Source organism: Erpetoichthys calabaricus, chromosome 10 (assembly GCF_900747795.2).
Source record: "Erpetoichthys calabaricus chromosome 10, fErpCal1.3, whole genome shotgun sequence".
Classification (NCBI taxonomy): Eukaryota; Metazoa; Chordata; class Cladistia; order Polypteriformes; family Polypteridae; genus Erpetoichthys; species Erpetoichthys calabaricus.
In genome coordinates, this window is record NC_041403.2 from 168,249,577 (window position 1) to 168,264,648 (window position 15,072).

The 15,072-nt window shown below is 37.8% G+C and overlaps 1 protein-coding gene across 1 annotated transcript; it reads left to right on the forward strand.

Moving 5' to 3' along the window:
• The first annotated feature begins 279 nt into the window (after positions 1–279).
• Positions 280–14,370, forward strand: calr (calreticulin). Its single transcript, XM_028812454.2, has 9 exons — positions 280–498; positions 1,755–1,856; positions 4,707–4,910; positions 6,254–6,348; positions 8,164–8,373; positions 8,604–8,717; positions 8,797–8,940; positions 12,250–12,342; positions 13,015–14,370. Exons 1-9 carry the CDS (start codon positions 414–416, stop codon positions 13,222–13,224), a joined length of 1,257 nt encoding a protein of 418 aa, XP_028668287.1. The 5' UTR covers positions 280–413; the 3' UTR covers positions 13,225–14,370.
• The last annotated feature ends 702 nt before the right edge of the window (positions 14,371–15,072 follow it).

Below are 15,072 nucleotides of genomic sequence, written 5' to 3' on the forward strand. Positions count from 1 at the left end.
GAGACCGCCACATTTCATTTGAAGAAACCGTAATTGTTAACAAGCCGTGACTTGTGTATTTCGGAAGGCGCCCGCTGCGACCAGCAGCATCGCTTGTAATAAAGGTCCATAGCGGGTAGCGCGTGGGGCTCTCTGATTGGATAGCGGTTTTATGCTACCCCCGCCAATCAGAAAATGGAAAATATCGACGACCCGACCCCCCCTAACGCCGTCAAGCAATAGGAAGCGGCCATCTGTTGGCCGCGCAACCCTTCGATGGCACCAGCCAATGGGAAGCGGCCATCTGTTGGGCGCGGAGAGGAGAGGTGGCTACTGCTGCTGAGCCTGGCCGTGGCCGGAGAGAGTGTGGGCATCCGCTACAGGACGGGCTTGGCAGTTGTCGTGCATTGTTTATCTCTCGCGCCTGTTACAAAATGAAGACGCTGATTTTAGCGACCTTAATTATTCTGGTGGCCGCCGACCCCGTCGTGTATTTTAGGGAACAATTCGAAGACGGAGGTGAGTGAGACCCGGGGTTTTAGTGTGTTGATATGCCGCGCCTCCTGCGCAACGTGATAGCCGGAGCGAGTGAACGGCCGGGCCGCGGTGGAAGAGTGTCCTCTCTGGACGTGACATTTGGGAAGTGGGGCCTTTACAATGTCAGTAATTAGAGTAATTAAAAATAGGCATTATGTTTTTTGTGCAGAAATGAAAAATACAGGCAAATAAGGGATTAGCGTAGATATGGTTGCCGACCTAGGAAGATATGTGGCAGGTGTTAATTTAAAGGTGGACTGGAGTAAAGTTAAAACATTTTGTAGAACCTGTGTGTTCTTGCAATAAAAGAAGAGATCGTTCTGCAGTATGTAGGATATGGATCAGAAAAACATACGTAACTCGCTACTAAAACGAAGCCCATCCCGAGTATGGCATTCGGCTTGACATGTCTAGTTAAGCTCTGTCTGCGGAATTTAGTTGGCAACCGGGAATTAAAGCATGTGCAGTGTACCTTTTAGAGGTGCAGTACAGGCTGATGCTTGAGTTTTATACCTGGAGGCTGTAGAACATACAATTGGATGCACATCAGTAGACTAATTTGGCTGCGAGTCTCGAAATAATTGAGTCAGTTACTTAACAAAATAGTCATGGCATTGTCAGTGCTGAATCAGGGCCCTTCTCGTCTTTCAGCTCCATTTAGGTTAGCTGGTCTATTCGATCAAAATGATCTACAAATCTCCACAATGGCCATGTGGCCCATAGTTTAATTAGTTTAGTTAATTATTATTTATGTTTGTTTCACCTACTACCATGTGTAAAGCACCTTGAATTAGACTTGCTATATAGATGTAGTAAATGTTGTTAAATACTCCTTTAAGCTTTGACAGGTAAAGTGACTTGGCCTCAGTCGCAGATCGAATCCGTGTTGGGGATAGAATTTTGTGCATTAAAGTGCATCTCCTTACACTCTGGGCCATAGTGTTTGTCACAGTTACTGTAAGTTTTAAAAATAATGTGTTTTTGATTGCAATAAATCAAACACAAGATGACCCAAATACTGTACAGTTTATATTGGTTTGGAACAGGAGGGCCTTAAAAATGAGAAAATAAGACTTGGTGATAGATGTGCCTTGAAACTGAAAACAAATAAAGGAAGGACAAAAATACATTTTAGAATTCTACAGTGATTTTTGGTTATCTCAGTATAGAATGAAAATTTACAGTTGTTATCGGTCCATTTGGTCCTGTAATTATACATCGCTGTTCTTTATTTTCAGATGCCTGGAAAAGCCGCTGGGTTGAATCAAAGCATAAATCGGACTATGGAAAATTCATCTTGTCTTCAGGGAAGTTCTATGGTGATATTGAAAAAGATAAGGGTGAGTTTTGTTTAAAGCTTTATGTAAATGGAATAAAGCTGCAAGAAGTACTGCAAAGCTTACTATTGCATCAGTTCTTCAGGCAGATGCACATAATAGTACCCTACCTATACTTTACAGGTGAAAAAAAATAGAACCTCAAGTTTCTTGTTTATAATTTAATGATGGCAGAACTCTTCAGTTATTGACTACAGTGGGTTGAGTTTGATGGAAACGTCATCTAGTTTGTAATCCCTCTTTTTTTTTTTTTATGTTCCCTGTGGATACATTTGGGTGTTTAGAGGGTTCCTCCATAATTCAAAACAAAGAACTGAATCAATTTGGCAAGCTTCCCTTTACCTCCATTTAGACATTATTAGATTAGACATAGCTTTATTAGTCAACAAGGGGAAATTTAAATATATACCACAGTAAAACAAAGATACTATGACATGAGAACAATTTTGCAGTCAGTCCAACATAACGTCTATCAAGGTTGTGTTTATTGCTAACTAGACTTGCTCTTCCTCTACATGCATGTTTTTTCATCTCAAATGGCCATTTGTGTTTTTAAAAACGCCCTATTTTCTCACCTCCTATATAGATGTGTATTGTGTTAGAGTTGTACATGGTAGCTGGTGTTAATTGTCATTTCAAATGCTGTTCAATTACAGACATTTTGGAAGACGGTCATTATATTTTCTCAAGGTGGTTTATTGTGAGGATTGTTTTATTTCAAAATAATCTAACTTTATGACTAGAAGCAGTTATCAAATCATTCTTTTTTTAATGTTATTCCAAGTGTCTTTAAAACTTATTGTATTTGAATTTTAGACAATGACTACTGGCATTAATGTTTGTGCATATCAGGGTCTTGTGTACGAAGCTGCAATGACTAGAATGAACAGTAATGTTTCCTGAGTTATTCTAATACAATATATTTAAATGGATATAAACTATGTGGCCCTGCATTAATTACAAAATATATAACCCATCAATAAAGAAAGAAGAAATGTTCTATTCTAAGGAATGGTGCCCTGTGTTTAAAGGTGTTTTCACAGCGAGTTAGTTTGGTGTATTTTATTTTTCCTTTCCTTTAAACTTTGGTCCAAATTTCCTGAAAGACTAGAATGTTTCGGTAGATATAAAACCTGCCAATTACACTCAAGTGCAGACCAAAACAACTGGACCAAGACCCTTTGAAAAGGGCAGTCTCGGTGAGGTACCATGTGAACCCTTGAGCAGCCTGAATGAGATTCAGCATGGGACCGATCTAACAACAGGAAAAACTGTGCATTACTGGTGAAATAGTGCATGCTGTGGTAGTGCTGACGCTAAGTGTCTGCTGTCGATAATTAGGGAATTTCATTCACAGTGTAATCCGTTGAAGGTTAACGTGAGTATTAAAAACAATTAAAATGTAGAAATAAATATGCACACAGGTACTAATGATACATCATCTCGCACAATTACTTGTCAGTCTAAACAAGCCTAGCACCTGATGAGGAACCTGATACGTGTGGTGGTGTGGGGTGTCCTCCCAATGCAGTCACTTTTTGGGCGTTATGTGGATACACTAATTTTGACATTTGTCCTAAATGATAAACATTATTAACATATACCATCTTAACTCCTACAACTATATATGACTTGTGATAACCTAAATTGAGACTACATCCATATGGTGACTACTGGGGAGTAAATAGGAAACATCATACAGTTAAATCAAAGTCACCCAACACATTTGCCTTCTTTTGTACACTTACCCATTTAAAACATTTCCTTTCCGGACCATGCCTAGTATTGAATACTTTTCAAGTATTTCTCCCATTTATTTGACAATATGTGTTTTGTTCACAGAGCCGTGTTTGGTAAATAAATCAAACAATTATGGAAAATGTGGCAGTGCGCAAACACAACTGTTGCTGATCCTCAATGATTTTTTTTTTTTACCCAGGAAAAGAGATGTTTCTGCCCAGTGAAACAAGTTCACATGTCCACGGGATGCTTATTGGTCATTTTTGTTCTTTTGACAGTTTGCAGTATGAAACGCCACCAGACCTGGCTGGAAATTGAAACAAAGTAATGAATTACCCTCTCAGTTTTAACAAAGCAAATGCTGTCTTAAGGTCTAAAACAGTATATTTGGATCATTCTGTACTTTTTATATATCAAAGTGTTTTTGTGGTAGTTTTTTTTTGTCAATGGGCTACTAGAAGCATTGTACACTAAGCCATATCCTTATTGTTTTAGCTCACATTTCAAACCAGAGACACCATTATTTAGTAATGTACAGTGACAAAGGAACTAAAGGTTAGTAATGAAAAGAACTGCCACTTCACTATTTCATAGTTTACAACAGAAAAAAAAATAAGTATTTGGATATGGCTATTCAGAGACACAGAACCAAGTAATGTACATATCATTAATTATTGTACCTTGTTTGTTGTGAAAACACATGGAAGCTGTTATATATATATATTCTTTCTTTATTGTGAGAAGGAAATCACTTGTCTTCTGAGGTAACCAGAATAAAGCCATTAAACTAATCATTATGACATTTACAATTTCCATTTTTTTTTAATGTGTTAACATATGTATTGAGTATGACTTATAAGCATTTTGAAATGTTTGGGACAAAATAAAAAATATGAAAACTGTTTGTTATTGCATTCATCCACTGTTGGGGCCCAAAATCTGTCAAGTCTTCTATCTGAGCTGCATATTGTTAAAGGGATTATGATCAGGTCTTGTTTGTTTTGCATTATGCCAAGATGTTAAACTTGTATAAAGTTGCTAAAAATGAACACAAAATTCTGTAGAAAGATGGATTAATCAGTTTTCTTAAATCTTCCACATTCTGTTTTTCAGGTCTCCAGACCAGTCAAGATGCTCGATTCTATTCTATTTCATCAAGATTTGACACCTTTAGCAATGAAGGCCAGACTTTAGTGATACAGTTTACTGTAAAGCATGAGCAGAGCATAGACTGCGGTGGAGGATACATAAAGCTGTTCCCCAGCAATCTTAACCAAGAGGACATGCACGGTGACTCGGAATACAACATCATGTTTGGTGAGTTTAACGCAAGTTTTCACTAGTTTTTATTTAAATCGTTTCTAGTGAAACTGTAACTGTATTTTATGGTGGCTGGAGTGCCAATTCTGCCCCCAACCCCCAAATTTTCCCTACCAGTTGGAGGGCCTACTTGCTGGGCTGGATGCAGGTTAATGTCATACCTAGAATGGAGCAATTGCAGTTTAAGGGCCCTGCTCAAGGGCCTAACGAGGTAGAGTCTAAGAATTAGCTTATTTTCTTTCTTTATCTGCAAATACATTTCGGGGCCAAAACAGCCCTGGACAACAATATAAGATAGGACACTGTGTGTGTGTTTTTCTTTTTAATATATTAGCAGTAGAGGGAACTGAGATTATAGAGAGAAATCTAGCTCTGTCGGGCTTTGGTCTAGGGCTGACAAGCACTAGCGAATGGTATTTTAATGTGTTCTCTAAGATGAGAAATTGATTTTCTTTTGCTCTGTTCAAAAATATTTTTTTTTCCTTTCCAAATATAATGGGGGGGGCAGTACTGAAAGTTGCACTGTGACATGTGATATTGTTTATACATACTACAACACCAGATGGGCAATTTATCAGTTTGTCATTTCTCTGGGCCTAGGGTTATACACGGGAAATGCAATAGCTACAAAAAATCTTTTGTGGTTTTGTTTAATTTGACTAGGTTAAAAATGTACTTGCAAATTATTGATTAACACTATGGTAATTACAAAAAAATCTATGTTGAATTATAGCAACAATCTGTAATTTATAAATTTTCTATCATATACATATCTGGTCAATGTCAGTTGCACAGCATGACTATTATTCTTACTTTTTCCATAAAGATACAATGGTGTAGCCAGCCTTCTGTTACCATAGGGCATTTGTAATGAGTTTCATTTTTAGCTCTTATATTTTGCTGCCAGAGAAGGACCAGTCAAATTTATTGGCCTGAAGAAATCCCAAATGTAGAACTGTGGGCAAGAACAAATCAGGGCGACTTTACGACTGAAATCGGTAGATGTAAATAGGGTTGAATAGAGCATTTCCTTCCTAGGGAAGGCAATAATATACCCAAGAAAACAGCCCTTTACTGGAATTTTTCAAGAACAAGAAGTATAGGAAGACAAACCCATGCTTGGCAAAGGATAATAAATCGCAAAATAAGCAAGTCAATGGAAAATATATGGGGTAGCGTACAACACTTGGCTCTAACTTAACAAGCCAGACAAAGTTTTTAGAGGCCATATGTTCCTTGTAGTACTGACAGGAATTATTACTATATCATTCTCTACCAGCCATCTTTCAAAATGTACTTTAATTCATTTAATTACAGTTGTTGTGTTTTGTTTTGTTTAGGCCCAGATATTTGTGGTCCAGGAACTAAAAAAGTTCATGTTATCTTTAACTACAAAGGAAAGAATCATTTGATTAACAAGGATATCAGATGCAAGGTAATTTTATTGTAGACTGATTGTTCCATGTACATAGTTTGAACATATTTAAGTAACTAAAAGGATCTCTGGGCAGAAAGCGTGCTTTTTTTTTTTTTTTCAAAATGGAATTCTAGGAGTCGTGTCCTCTGTGTATAACATATCACCGCAAAAAATGAAATCTAAACAAGTGAAACAATTTTACATCAAGCTGCTAAATGTTGTTTTTCCCTATTGTAATATTTATTGCTTTATGAAGAAATGGGTTCCTTAAGATTATTTAGCTTATTTTAAGAAGTCTTGTCAAGTTCATTTTGTTTACCCCATTGGAACATTTTGTTGATAAGTAAAAGCAAAATAGCCCAGTTTTAAGTTATTCTTTCTTTCTAGGATAGGGTTATACATGAGAATTTTAGGAAATACTTTGTTGCCATTAAATAAATTCAGTTTTAAACGATATTTTTCTGCCACGTTAATATCTCCAGCTGTCAATATCCCCAATTAAATGAGTGTCATTGTTAGCAGTTTTCCTGATTTCTATGTGTTGGCAGGTTCACTCATTGTAACATTCTCATGTCTTTACTCTAAATATTGACAGCTGAGTACTTTTGTGAAAACATTTTAAGGAAAGATACACTTCTGCTGTACAAGCCAATGTTCAAATTATTAGCACCTTCCTTCATTGAACACTATGTTTTAATAGGACAGCAGCTGAATCTGCTTTCAAAAATTCTATAGCAGCACTTCAGCTTTTATGAAATAACATTATAAAACCCATTTAATGTAATTCACGGTCACAGGTGACGGAGCCTATCTTGGCCTATCTCAGTTGCAGTAGTCACAAGGCAGGGAAATGAGCTTGGAAAGCATACCACTCCACTGCAAGACCACATAAACCCACTCTGGGTTTAATTTGGAATACTCCATTAACCAAACCTCCGCATCTTTAGCGATAGAGAACCCTTGCCGACATGGTAAGAACACATAAACTCCACACAGACCATGTTGGAATGTGGGATTCAAACACTGGATTCATGTGGCAGCAGACCTACCCACTATGCCACCATCCCATACAATCTGCCTTGTTTATAAATTACATATTTTAAATGGATAATTCATGTACTGTTATTAAATTATAGCTTCCTTACTTGACTAGTTCTCCTGTGAGGACTGTGATGTAAACACTGAATATTTTTCATGTTTCTGATTTGAAATAATCACCCTGCACTTTCCTCTGCTTACCTTGATCTGTCTATGTGCTAGGGACATTACACATTCTTTCTAAACTCCTGCTCAAGACCACCACGGGGTGCATCCTGCTGCCTGAAGTGTTTTATTCAGTCAGTGATATTGTGTATGTGCACTGATGTGACACCCCTGTACATCTCCCTTGTTCCTGCCACTTTTGCAGGTTACAATATCAGAAAATATGTATCAGTTTGGATGGGTTTCGCTTACCTTGTAAAAGCCGTCAACACTTCCAACAAAATACTAGCCTTTAAATTGGCCATCTAAACAGATTGCAAAAGACATTCAGCTTGCAATGCAGGTGCACTTTGAATGTGTGGCAATTTCTGGGTTTTCAAAATAAGTGACTTCTTTTTTGCAAGTTTTTTCTTTTCTGTTTTAGCTATATGGTGCGTACATCTGTATTCTGCTGTATTGTTTCAAGTTGTTATATTGTTGCTCTTGTAAAGTTTACAGAGTTCATGTGAAAAAATAACTGAATGTGACATGACGGTGAACACATTTCTTGCATTCCTCTTCTCCTGTAGATTGTCAAAGATCATTGCTCTGTAAAGTTAACCTAACATTGTCACATTTTTTCCCTCTCAGGATGATGAGTTCACTCACTTATACACTCTAATTGTCCGTCCTGACAATACCTATGAGGTTAAGATTGACAACAAGAAGGTTGAGTCTGGCAGTCTAGAGGAAGACTGGGACTTTCTGCCACCAAAGAAGGTCAAAGATCCTGAGGCCAAGAAACCAGATGACTGGGATGAGAAAGAGAAGATTGATGATCCAGAAGATAAAAAGCCAGAGGTTGGTGTTTAGCAATGAGTTTGTTTTTTCCTTTTACACTGTCTCTAGATTGAAGAACGGCACTGAGCTAGCCTTGTGCAATGGAGACTACTTTCACACGAGTAAGCATGTAGGCATAGTGAGGCCTTCTAATTAAACATATTTTCAGAATGTTACATACACTCCATAGTGCCTGTTCTTTGGAATGTAGTTAGTGGCACCATCTCTTACACCGTTTCCTTCTCATTAAGGACTGGGACAAGCCAGAACACATTCCTGATCCAGATGCCAAGAAGCCTGATGACTGGGATGATGAGATGGATGGTGAATGGGAACCTCCAATGATATCGAATCCAGATTACAAGGTAGTTAAAATGGCTAATGTTTGTCCTTCTTGTCACTTTGACACTATAGATCTGAATATCTGTTTTTATATATTAACAGGGTGAATGGAAACCTCGGCAGATCGACAATCCCAACTACAAGGGAAAGTGGATCCACCCTGAAATAGACAACCCAGAGTACACTGCTGATGTCGCCATTTACAAATATGATAGCATTGGTGTAATTGGGCTTGATTTATGGCAGGTAGGTTAGAGGAGCAGGCATTGAATTTCTTCAGTATATTTTTAGAATAATCTTCTGCATAAGGTGTTTTTTCCCTTTTATTATTTTTTTATTTTTTATTTTTTTTTGTTTATATATAAACATTGAGTTTCGGTCATCATTATGGTTTTAATAACAGGTAGTTAAACTTCATGTGCCTAACAGTGAGAAAACTATTTGCCCCTTTCTAAGGCTTATCATCTGATCACCATCACAATGAGCAGTAAGCACAACTTTCACGGGTGGACCCTCATTTCATTTATAAATAGTGTTATTAGTTTTTTTTTAGCAAATATCTAATTTGGAATCAGTTTTGATTTAGGAACTGTGATGATAATCCAAAAACATATTGTGTAACTATATGCAAAAGAGGGAAAAAGCCTGCCAGTGAGTCTAGTGCTAGATTCCTACTGATTTTCATTACATCGGACAAATGCATATAGTGCAGTGTGAAGAAATGATGAAACTACGTGGGATCAGTGGATCTGTCTGGTAGTTGCATCATAGTTGAGCAGTAGTCTTAACTACTATATAAATTTGTGGTTAAAATTACTCGACACATTTTTTAGCACAAGGTGTAGCTCCATTATACTTCATGCAGCAGGAAAGACTCGGGACAACTCCTAAAAATGACTGACCAAAGATTAGATGTTACTAAACCAAGGTATGTTTCACAAATTTCCTCATCTTACAGCTGAGTAGAATTCAGTGTTTTACTTCAGCCTGTCCTTCCCATTATATCATTAAAGAACAGACATGGCTGACAGACATCATATTTTTCCAGTATACATATGATTTCAGTTATTCTTCAAGGAATTTAGATTAATTTTCCTTTTGAAAATAAAGGAAACTTGACAAGATTATGTGATATGGATAGTGAAATCAATGTAAAGAATAAAGTGCTGAGCTTAACTAAATGGACACAAATACTGAATACAAGTATATTTTGTGAGGGGCACACACTCCCTGAAAAACTGAATGTTTCATTTTTGACCAAACTAAGTCTGGAAACATTCACATTGCTTCAACACAGGTGACAAATGACACAAATTTCAACTATAAATAAAAAAACCCACAACATTTATACTTTGAATCACCTGTAGAAATGATGAGCATGTCATGTCGTTGGCTTTTCTGCTATGTCCAGGTGACTTTATATAATATAAATTATATTTGCAGCTGGAGATCCACAAAGGGAGAAAAATGAATCATGTATCATAAAGTAGTTTTTATTCCTGAGCTTTCAACCCCTGCCAGGGGTCTTCATCAGAGGATAATGCTTAGACTTACAAGAATCAAAGGCAATATATAGCAAAAAATTACGTAGGGGGGAGGTGGTTAAGTCAGTGTGGTCAGGAGTGGGGGGTATTGAGTGTACAGATTATTTATTATGAACATGTTCTTCTTAAGTTTGCATATGCTGGATTTATGTCCAAGTGTCTGTTGATGGCGTTCTCATTTGATAGCCAAGATTCGGCCAACTCTCTGGCACTTTTAGTACTAGCCTTAAATTTGACTTGTACATTGTCCCAGTTAAATGTATGTCCTGTTGATTTAGTATGTGTATAGATCAATGATAGTGAGTCCTTTGTTATGACGGTGTTGCGATTCTTTTTGAAGTTTGTCCTATGTATACCGCTGAGCAAGAACTGCATGGAATGCTATAAAACTGCGTTTCGTGTTTCTGCTTCAACAAACTTCAAAAAGAATCGCAACACGTATACAGAAACATCGCAATACTGTCAGAAGAAGGGACTCACTATCATTGATCTATACGCATACTAAATCAACAGGGCATTCATTTAACTGGGACAATGTACAAGTAAAATTTAAGGCCAGTACTAAAAGTGCTAGAGAGCTGGCCGAATCTTGGCTATCAAATGAGAACACCATCAACAGACACTTGGACATAAATCCAGCGTATGCAAACTTAAGAAGAACATGTTCATAATAAATAATCTGAACACTCAATACCCCCCCCCCCCCCACACACACACTGACTTAACCACCTCCCCCCTACGTAATGTTTTGCTATATATTGCCTTTGATTCTTGTAAGACTAAGCATTATCCTCTGATGAAGACCCCTGGCAGGGGTTGAAAGCTCAGGAATAAAAACTACTTTATGATACGTGATTCATTTTTCTGCCTTTGTGGATCTCCAGCTGCAACTATGCAAACCGTATCACAGACCTTCTCTTCCACACATATAGACATAATATATGAAGAAGATATTCAAAGACTGATAAAATTTTGAGCGGCAGTTTGATGGTAAAACACAGACAGACAGCGAGCAGTAGCATGTGGTTGCTGCTCTTTTTATCATTTAATTTTTAATATCATTTGCAAAAATTAGTCCAATATATTATGGAGCTGCACTACTGCTTTTCTGTAACTAGAAAATGATAGTAGTATGCTTAATGCCCTCTCCAGGATTACACTGTAAATTCTCTTGGGGTTTTTAAACAAATACAAGTTGTGTTATAAATGAATGTACTTCTGTGGCAATATTACCTGAAAATTGGTTTATATGAAATATTCTTTTCTAATTTTTTAACAGAGCCTCATGCGCATAGCATCTTCATATTGATCATACTATCAAAATATGGAAATTAATGTTTAGTAGATTATTATCGTTCAATTAGAAAAACATACACCCACCACAATTGCAAAGGAGACTGCAAAAGAAAGACGAGATGCAGAAGGTGTGAATTGTTTGAAATCTGCTAATTAGAGCATTGTGAATAATAATAATGGGGTTTCTGTATTCCTGGAAGAAGCATATGGAAAGGCTGCAGAATAATGAGACCAAATGCAATAGTGAAGCAGAGGGATGGTTATGTGAGGATGTCCTCAAGATGGAAGTGGAGGGGATGGGGCCAGAGGGAAGTCAAATAAGACCTGGGTGGAGTTGGTGCTAAATGATGTGAAAATATTAGGTCTCACTCCAAAGGATGCCCAGGACTGTAGAACATGAGGGGCCACCAGCTAACCTGGGTATACCCACAAAATGGATGTTAAACTGGTGATGATGTGCTTTTAAAAGTGTTCTGAGTGATTACGTATTAGAGACGTTAAGTGTCAATGCGTAATTATTCATTTTTGCTTGTTAAAACTTGAAAACAGATGAGATTTATATAGTGTGCATCATTCAGAAGGTGAAAATATTCCATCGTATTCTCAAGCCGTTTTTTCAAATGGCCACTGACAGTACTAAAATAAATTTGTTTATGATTTACTTAAAATATTTTTTGCTTAAAGCCGATACCAGTTTTCTTACATTTTCTTTCAGGTGAAATCTGGAACCATTTTTGATAACTTCTTAATAACCAATGATGAAAAGTTTGCTGAGGAAGTCGGTAATGAAACATGGGGTGCGACAAAGGTAAGCAGAGGTTTGGAGACTCTAGTAAGTTCTGTGGTATTAAGGGAGCCAGAGAAAACCGTTTCCTCCTGGGATTTCAAAAGAGCAGTGTCAGATTAATTTTGTTTTTAGCATATGATATTTGTGATATATCCCGTGTTGCTGAAAAACTCTTTTTTGTCAGTCAGTCATTTTCTAACCCGCTGAACAGGGTCATAGGCAGGTGCTGGAGCCTACCCCAGTTGGCACAGGGCGCAAGCCAGGAACAAATCCCAGAGAGGGCATCCAACTCATTTGTGTTTTAGTAATCGTGGGGCTGCTTAATACAAGTTTTTTTTTTTGGTAAACTGTTTGTGGGGATTTCTTGTTGTGATATTTCTACAGGTATTGTAAAAGCTGTCTGTCTATGAATAAACAATGGCTATGTACTACATTTTGGACACAGATTGGGGGATTCGCTTACCTTCTGGTTGTTGCTCAATGAACAATTGTCATTTAAGAATTGATTTTAAACCGACCCTGCAAGCTCTAATGTCCATTTGCAAGTGCCTTTGTAGTTCTGTAGAATGTTTCTGTAAACAGTGCTACCATCTACTTTATCTCTTACTGGTGGATTTCATGAATGGAGGAGTAGGTGGTTGGATTTAATCTGAAATTAGAACTTTACTGAAACTTGCAAGTGTCTCTTTTCAGGATCCAGAGAAAAAAATGAAAGACATGCAGGAAGAAGAAGAGAGGAAGAAACGTGATGAGGAGGAAAAGAAAATGAAAGAGGAAACTAAAGAGGAGGAGGAGGAGGATGAGGAAGAGGAGGAAGAAGCAAAAGCACCCGAAGATGAAGAAGAGCAAGAAGAGGAGGAAGGGGAGGAGGAAACGGACTCAAATGTGAAGGATGAACTGTAATTCTGTAGAATGCGGGAGAGACACCCTTCCTATTATGAGTCCTTATTTGGTGCACTGAGTGAACGTTTTTACATTTCAAAAATGGAAGCTAAGTTTTGGTTTTGTTGTTCCTGGGCATTACAAAACGGAGCCAAAAAAAAAAAAAAAAACCTCCCAGTTTGGTGGTACTTTGTTTTATTTTGTTGAGTGCAATCGCACAGACTGGTTGACTGCTCTGAAGATCTTTTTAAGTAGTCTTACTGAAGATGTGATGCCCTTCCCTCCCTCCCTCTGTGTTAACTAGGTCAGCATAGCTGTTTCTGCCCTCCTGAAGAGACGGGGTCAGTAAGTTTAACTTGAACCCGAGACCTGCGATCAGTGGCTGTAGTGCTTCAGATTTTCATCAAGGCCATTCTGTGGTGTGCACTACCCTGTATAGCCCTCTTAAATGCTAGTATAAAATAATAATAATATTCTATGTCTAGACTGAGACACATCTCATGCCTATTCAAATAGGATGAATGCTGACCTTACAGCTGAGTTTGGCTGGGTGGGTCAGGTGGGCCCGGCTTGATTCCTTGGAGAGTGGAGAATTTAGGAATGGGAACCAAGCATTTGAGCTGTAAGCTGTGCTGAGAGTGGTAGGAGGAGGACTGAAAACTAAGTGGGCTCTCGCTTCTCCTTTCTCTCTGCAAGTCTGTGTTAGACCCCACTGCTCTGCTGACCTTGTGGCAATTTCTGTTGTTCACTTTTAATTGTTTACAGCTTATTTTATTCAGGTGTCCTTTCCTGCAGAGATTGGAAAGAGGCCACCAGAAAGAGGCACATACTAGGCCATGAAGGGTGACGACTGCGCTTTTGTAAAAATGGAATGAATGTTAGGATGTCTGTCATGTTTTAGAATGTCCATCTGAAATTAATTTCCATGTGAATTTGCACTGCTGTACATTTAAAACTGTAATACATGTCAGTTAGATCCAAGGGGAGGTTTGTGGTTTTTTTTTTTCTTCTGTTTTTTTAATTTTATTTTTTTTAAATATATATATATTTTGTACAATGTGGGGAGTGGGAGGGCTGTACCTTTCAAACTGTCGTTCACAAATGGTACATAAAAAGTAAATGTACAGTAATAAATAGTATGAACAAACAGTCTGAGTTATTGCAAAAGATATTAAGTAGTGTTTGGCTGCAGATGGCAAGCATGCTCTGTTCACTGTGTGTAATCAACTGAAAATAATACTTGGAGGTGTTGTATTTTACTAAATTATATTTTTACCAATCTGTTAAACCTACCCACTCAGTATTAGGAATGATTATTGATTTAACTTTTTAAACAAAGATTTAGTTTATACCACCTAGAGTTCAGTCGGACTGTCCTGGCTGGCTCAGCATTCTCAAACTAATGTAAAGCTGGAGTCGGAGTAAAATCATTTTATCAATGTTCCTAATATTAGAAATGATGAGGATTTAGGTGAGCTTGTGAGTTGTCCTCACAGAAGATGGCGTTCAGGCAGAGATTGGCACACGCATCCTGACAAAGGCCGAGTGTTTTGGAAATGCAGGACAACAATGATATCAATGAGACAGAAATGTACTAATACTCGTAACAAAGCTGGTACATTACGTGGTCGATCCATCTCTGCTGGGAAGTCACAGAGCATTTGACCACAGGCAAAATGTAGCTTTGTGATAGCGGTGATTGGGGTTTGTCACAGCCAAGCATTTCTTGAATTGTTCACCACTTACGACACACAAGATGATATGCAGACGACGCCATCTTAAAACAACACTTCCTTACCTGGTAACTTGGGTTGGCTGGACGGCCAATTCTGAGATTATTATTGAGGTCACTGTGTCCCTGGGAGCACT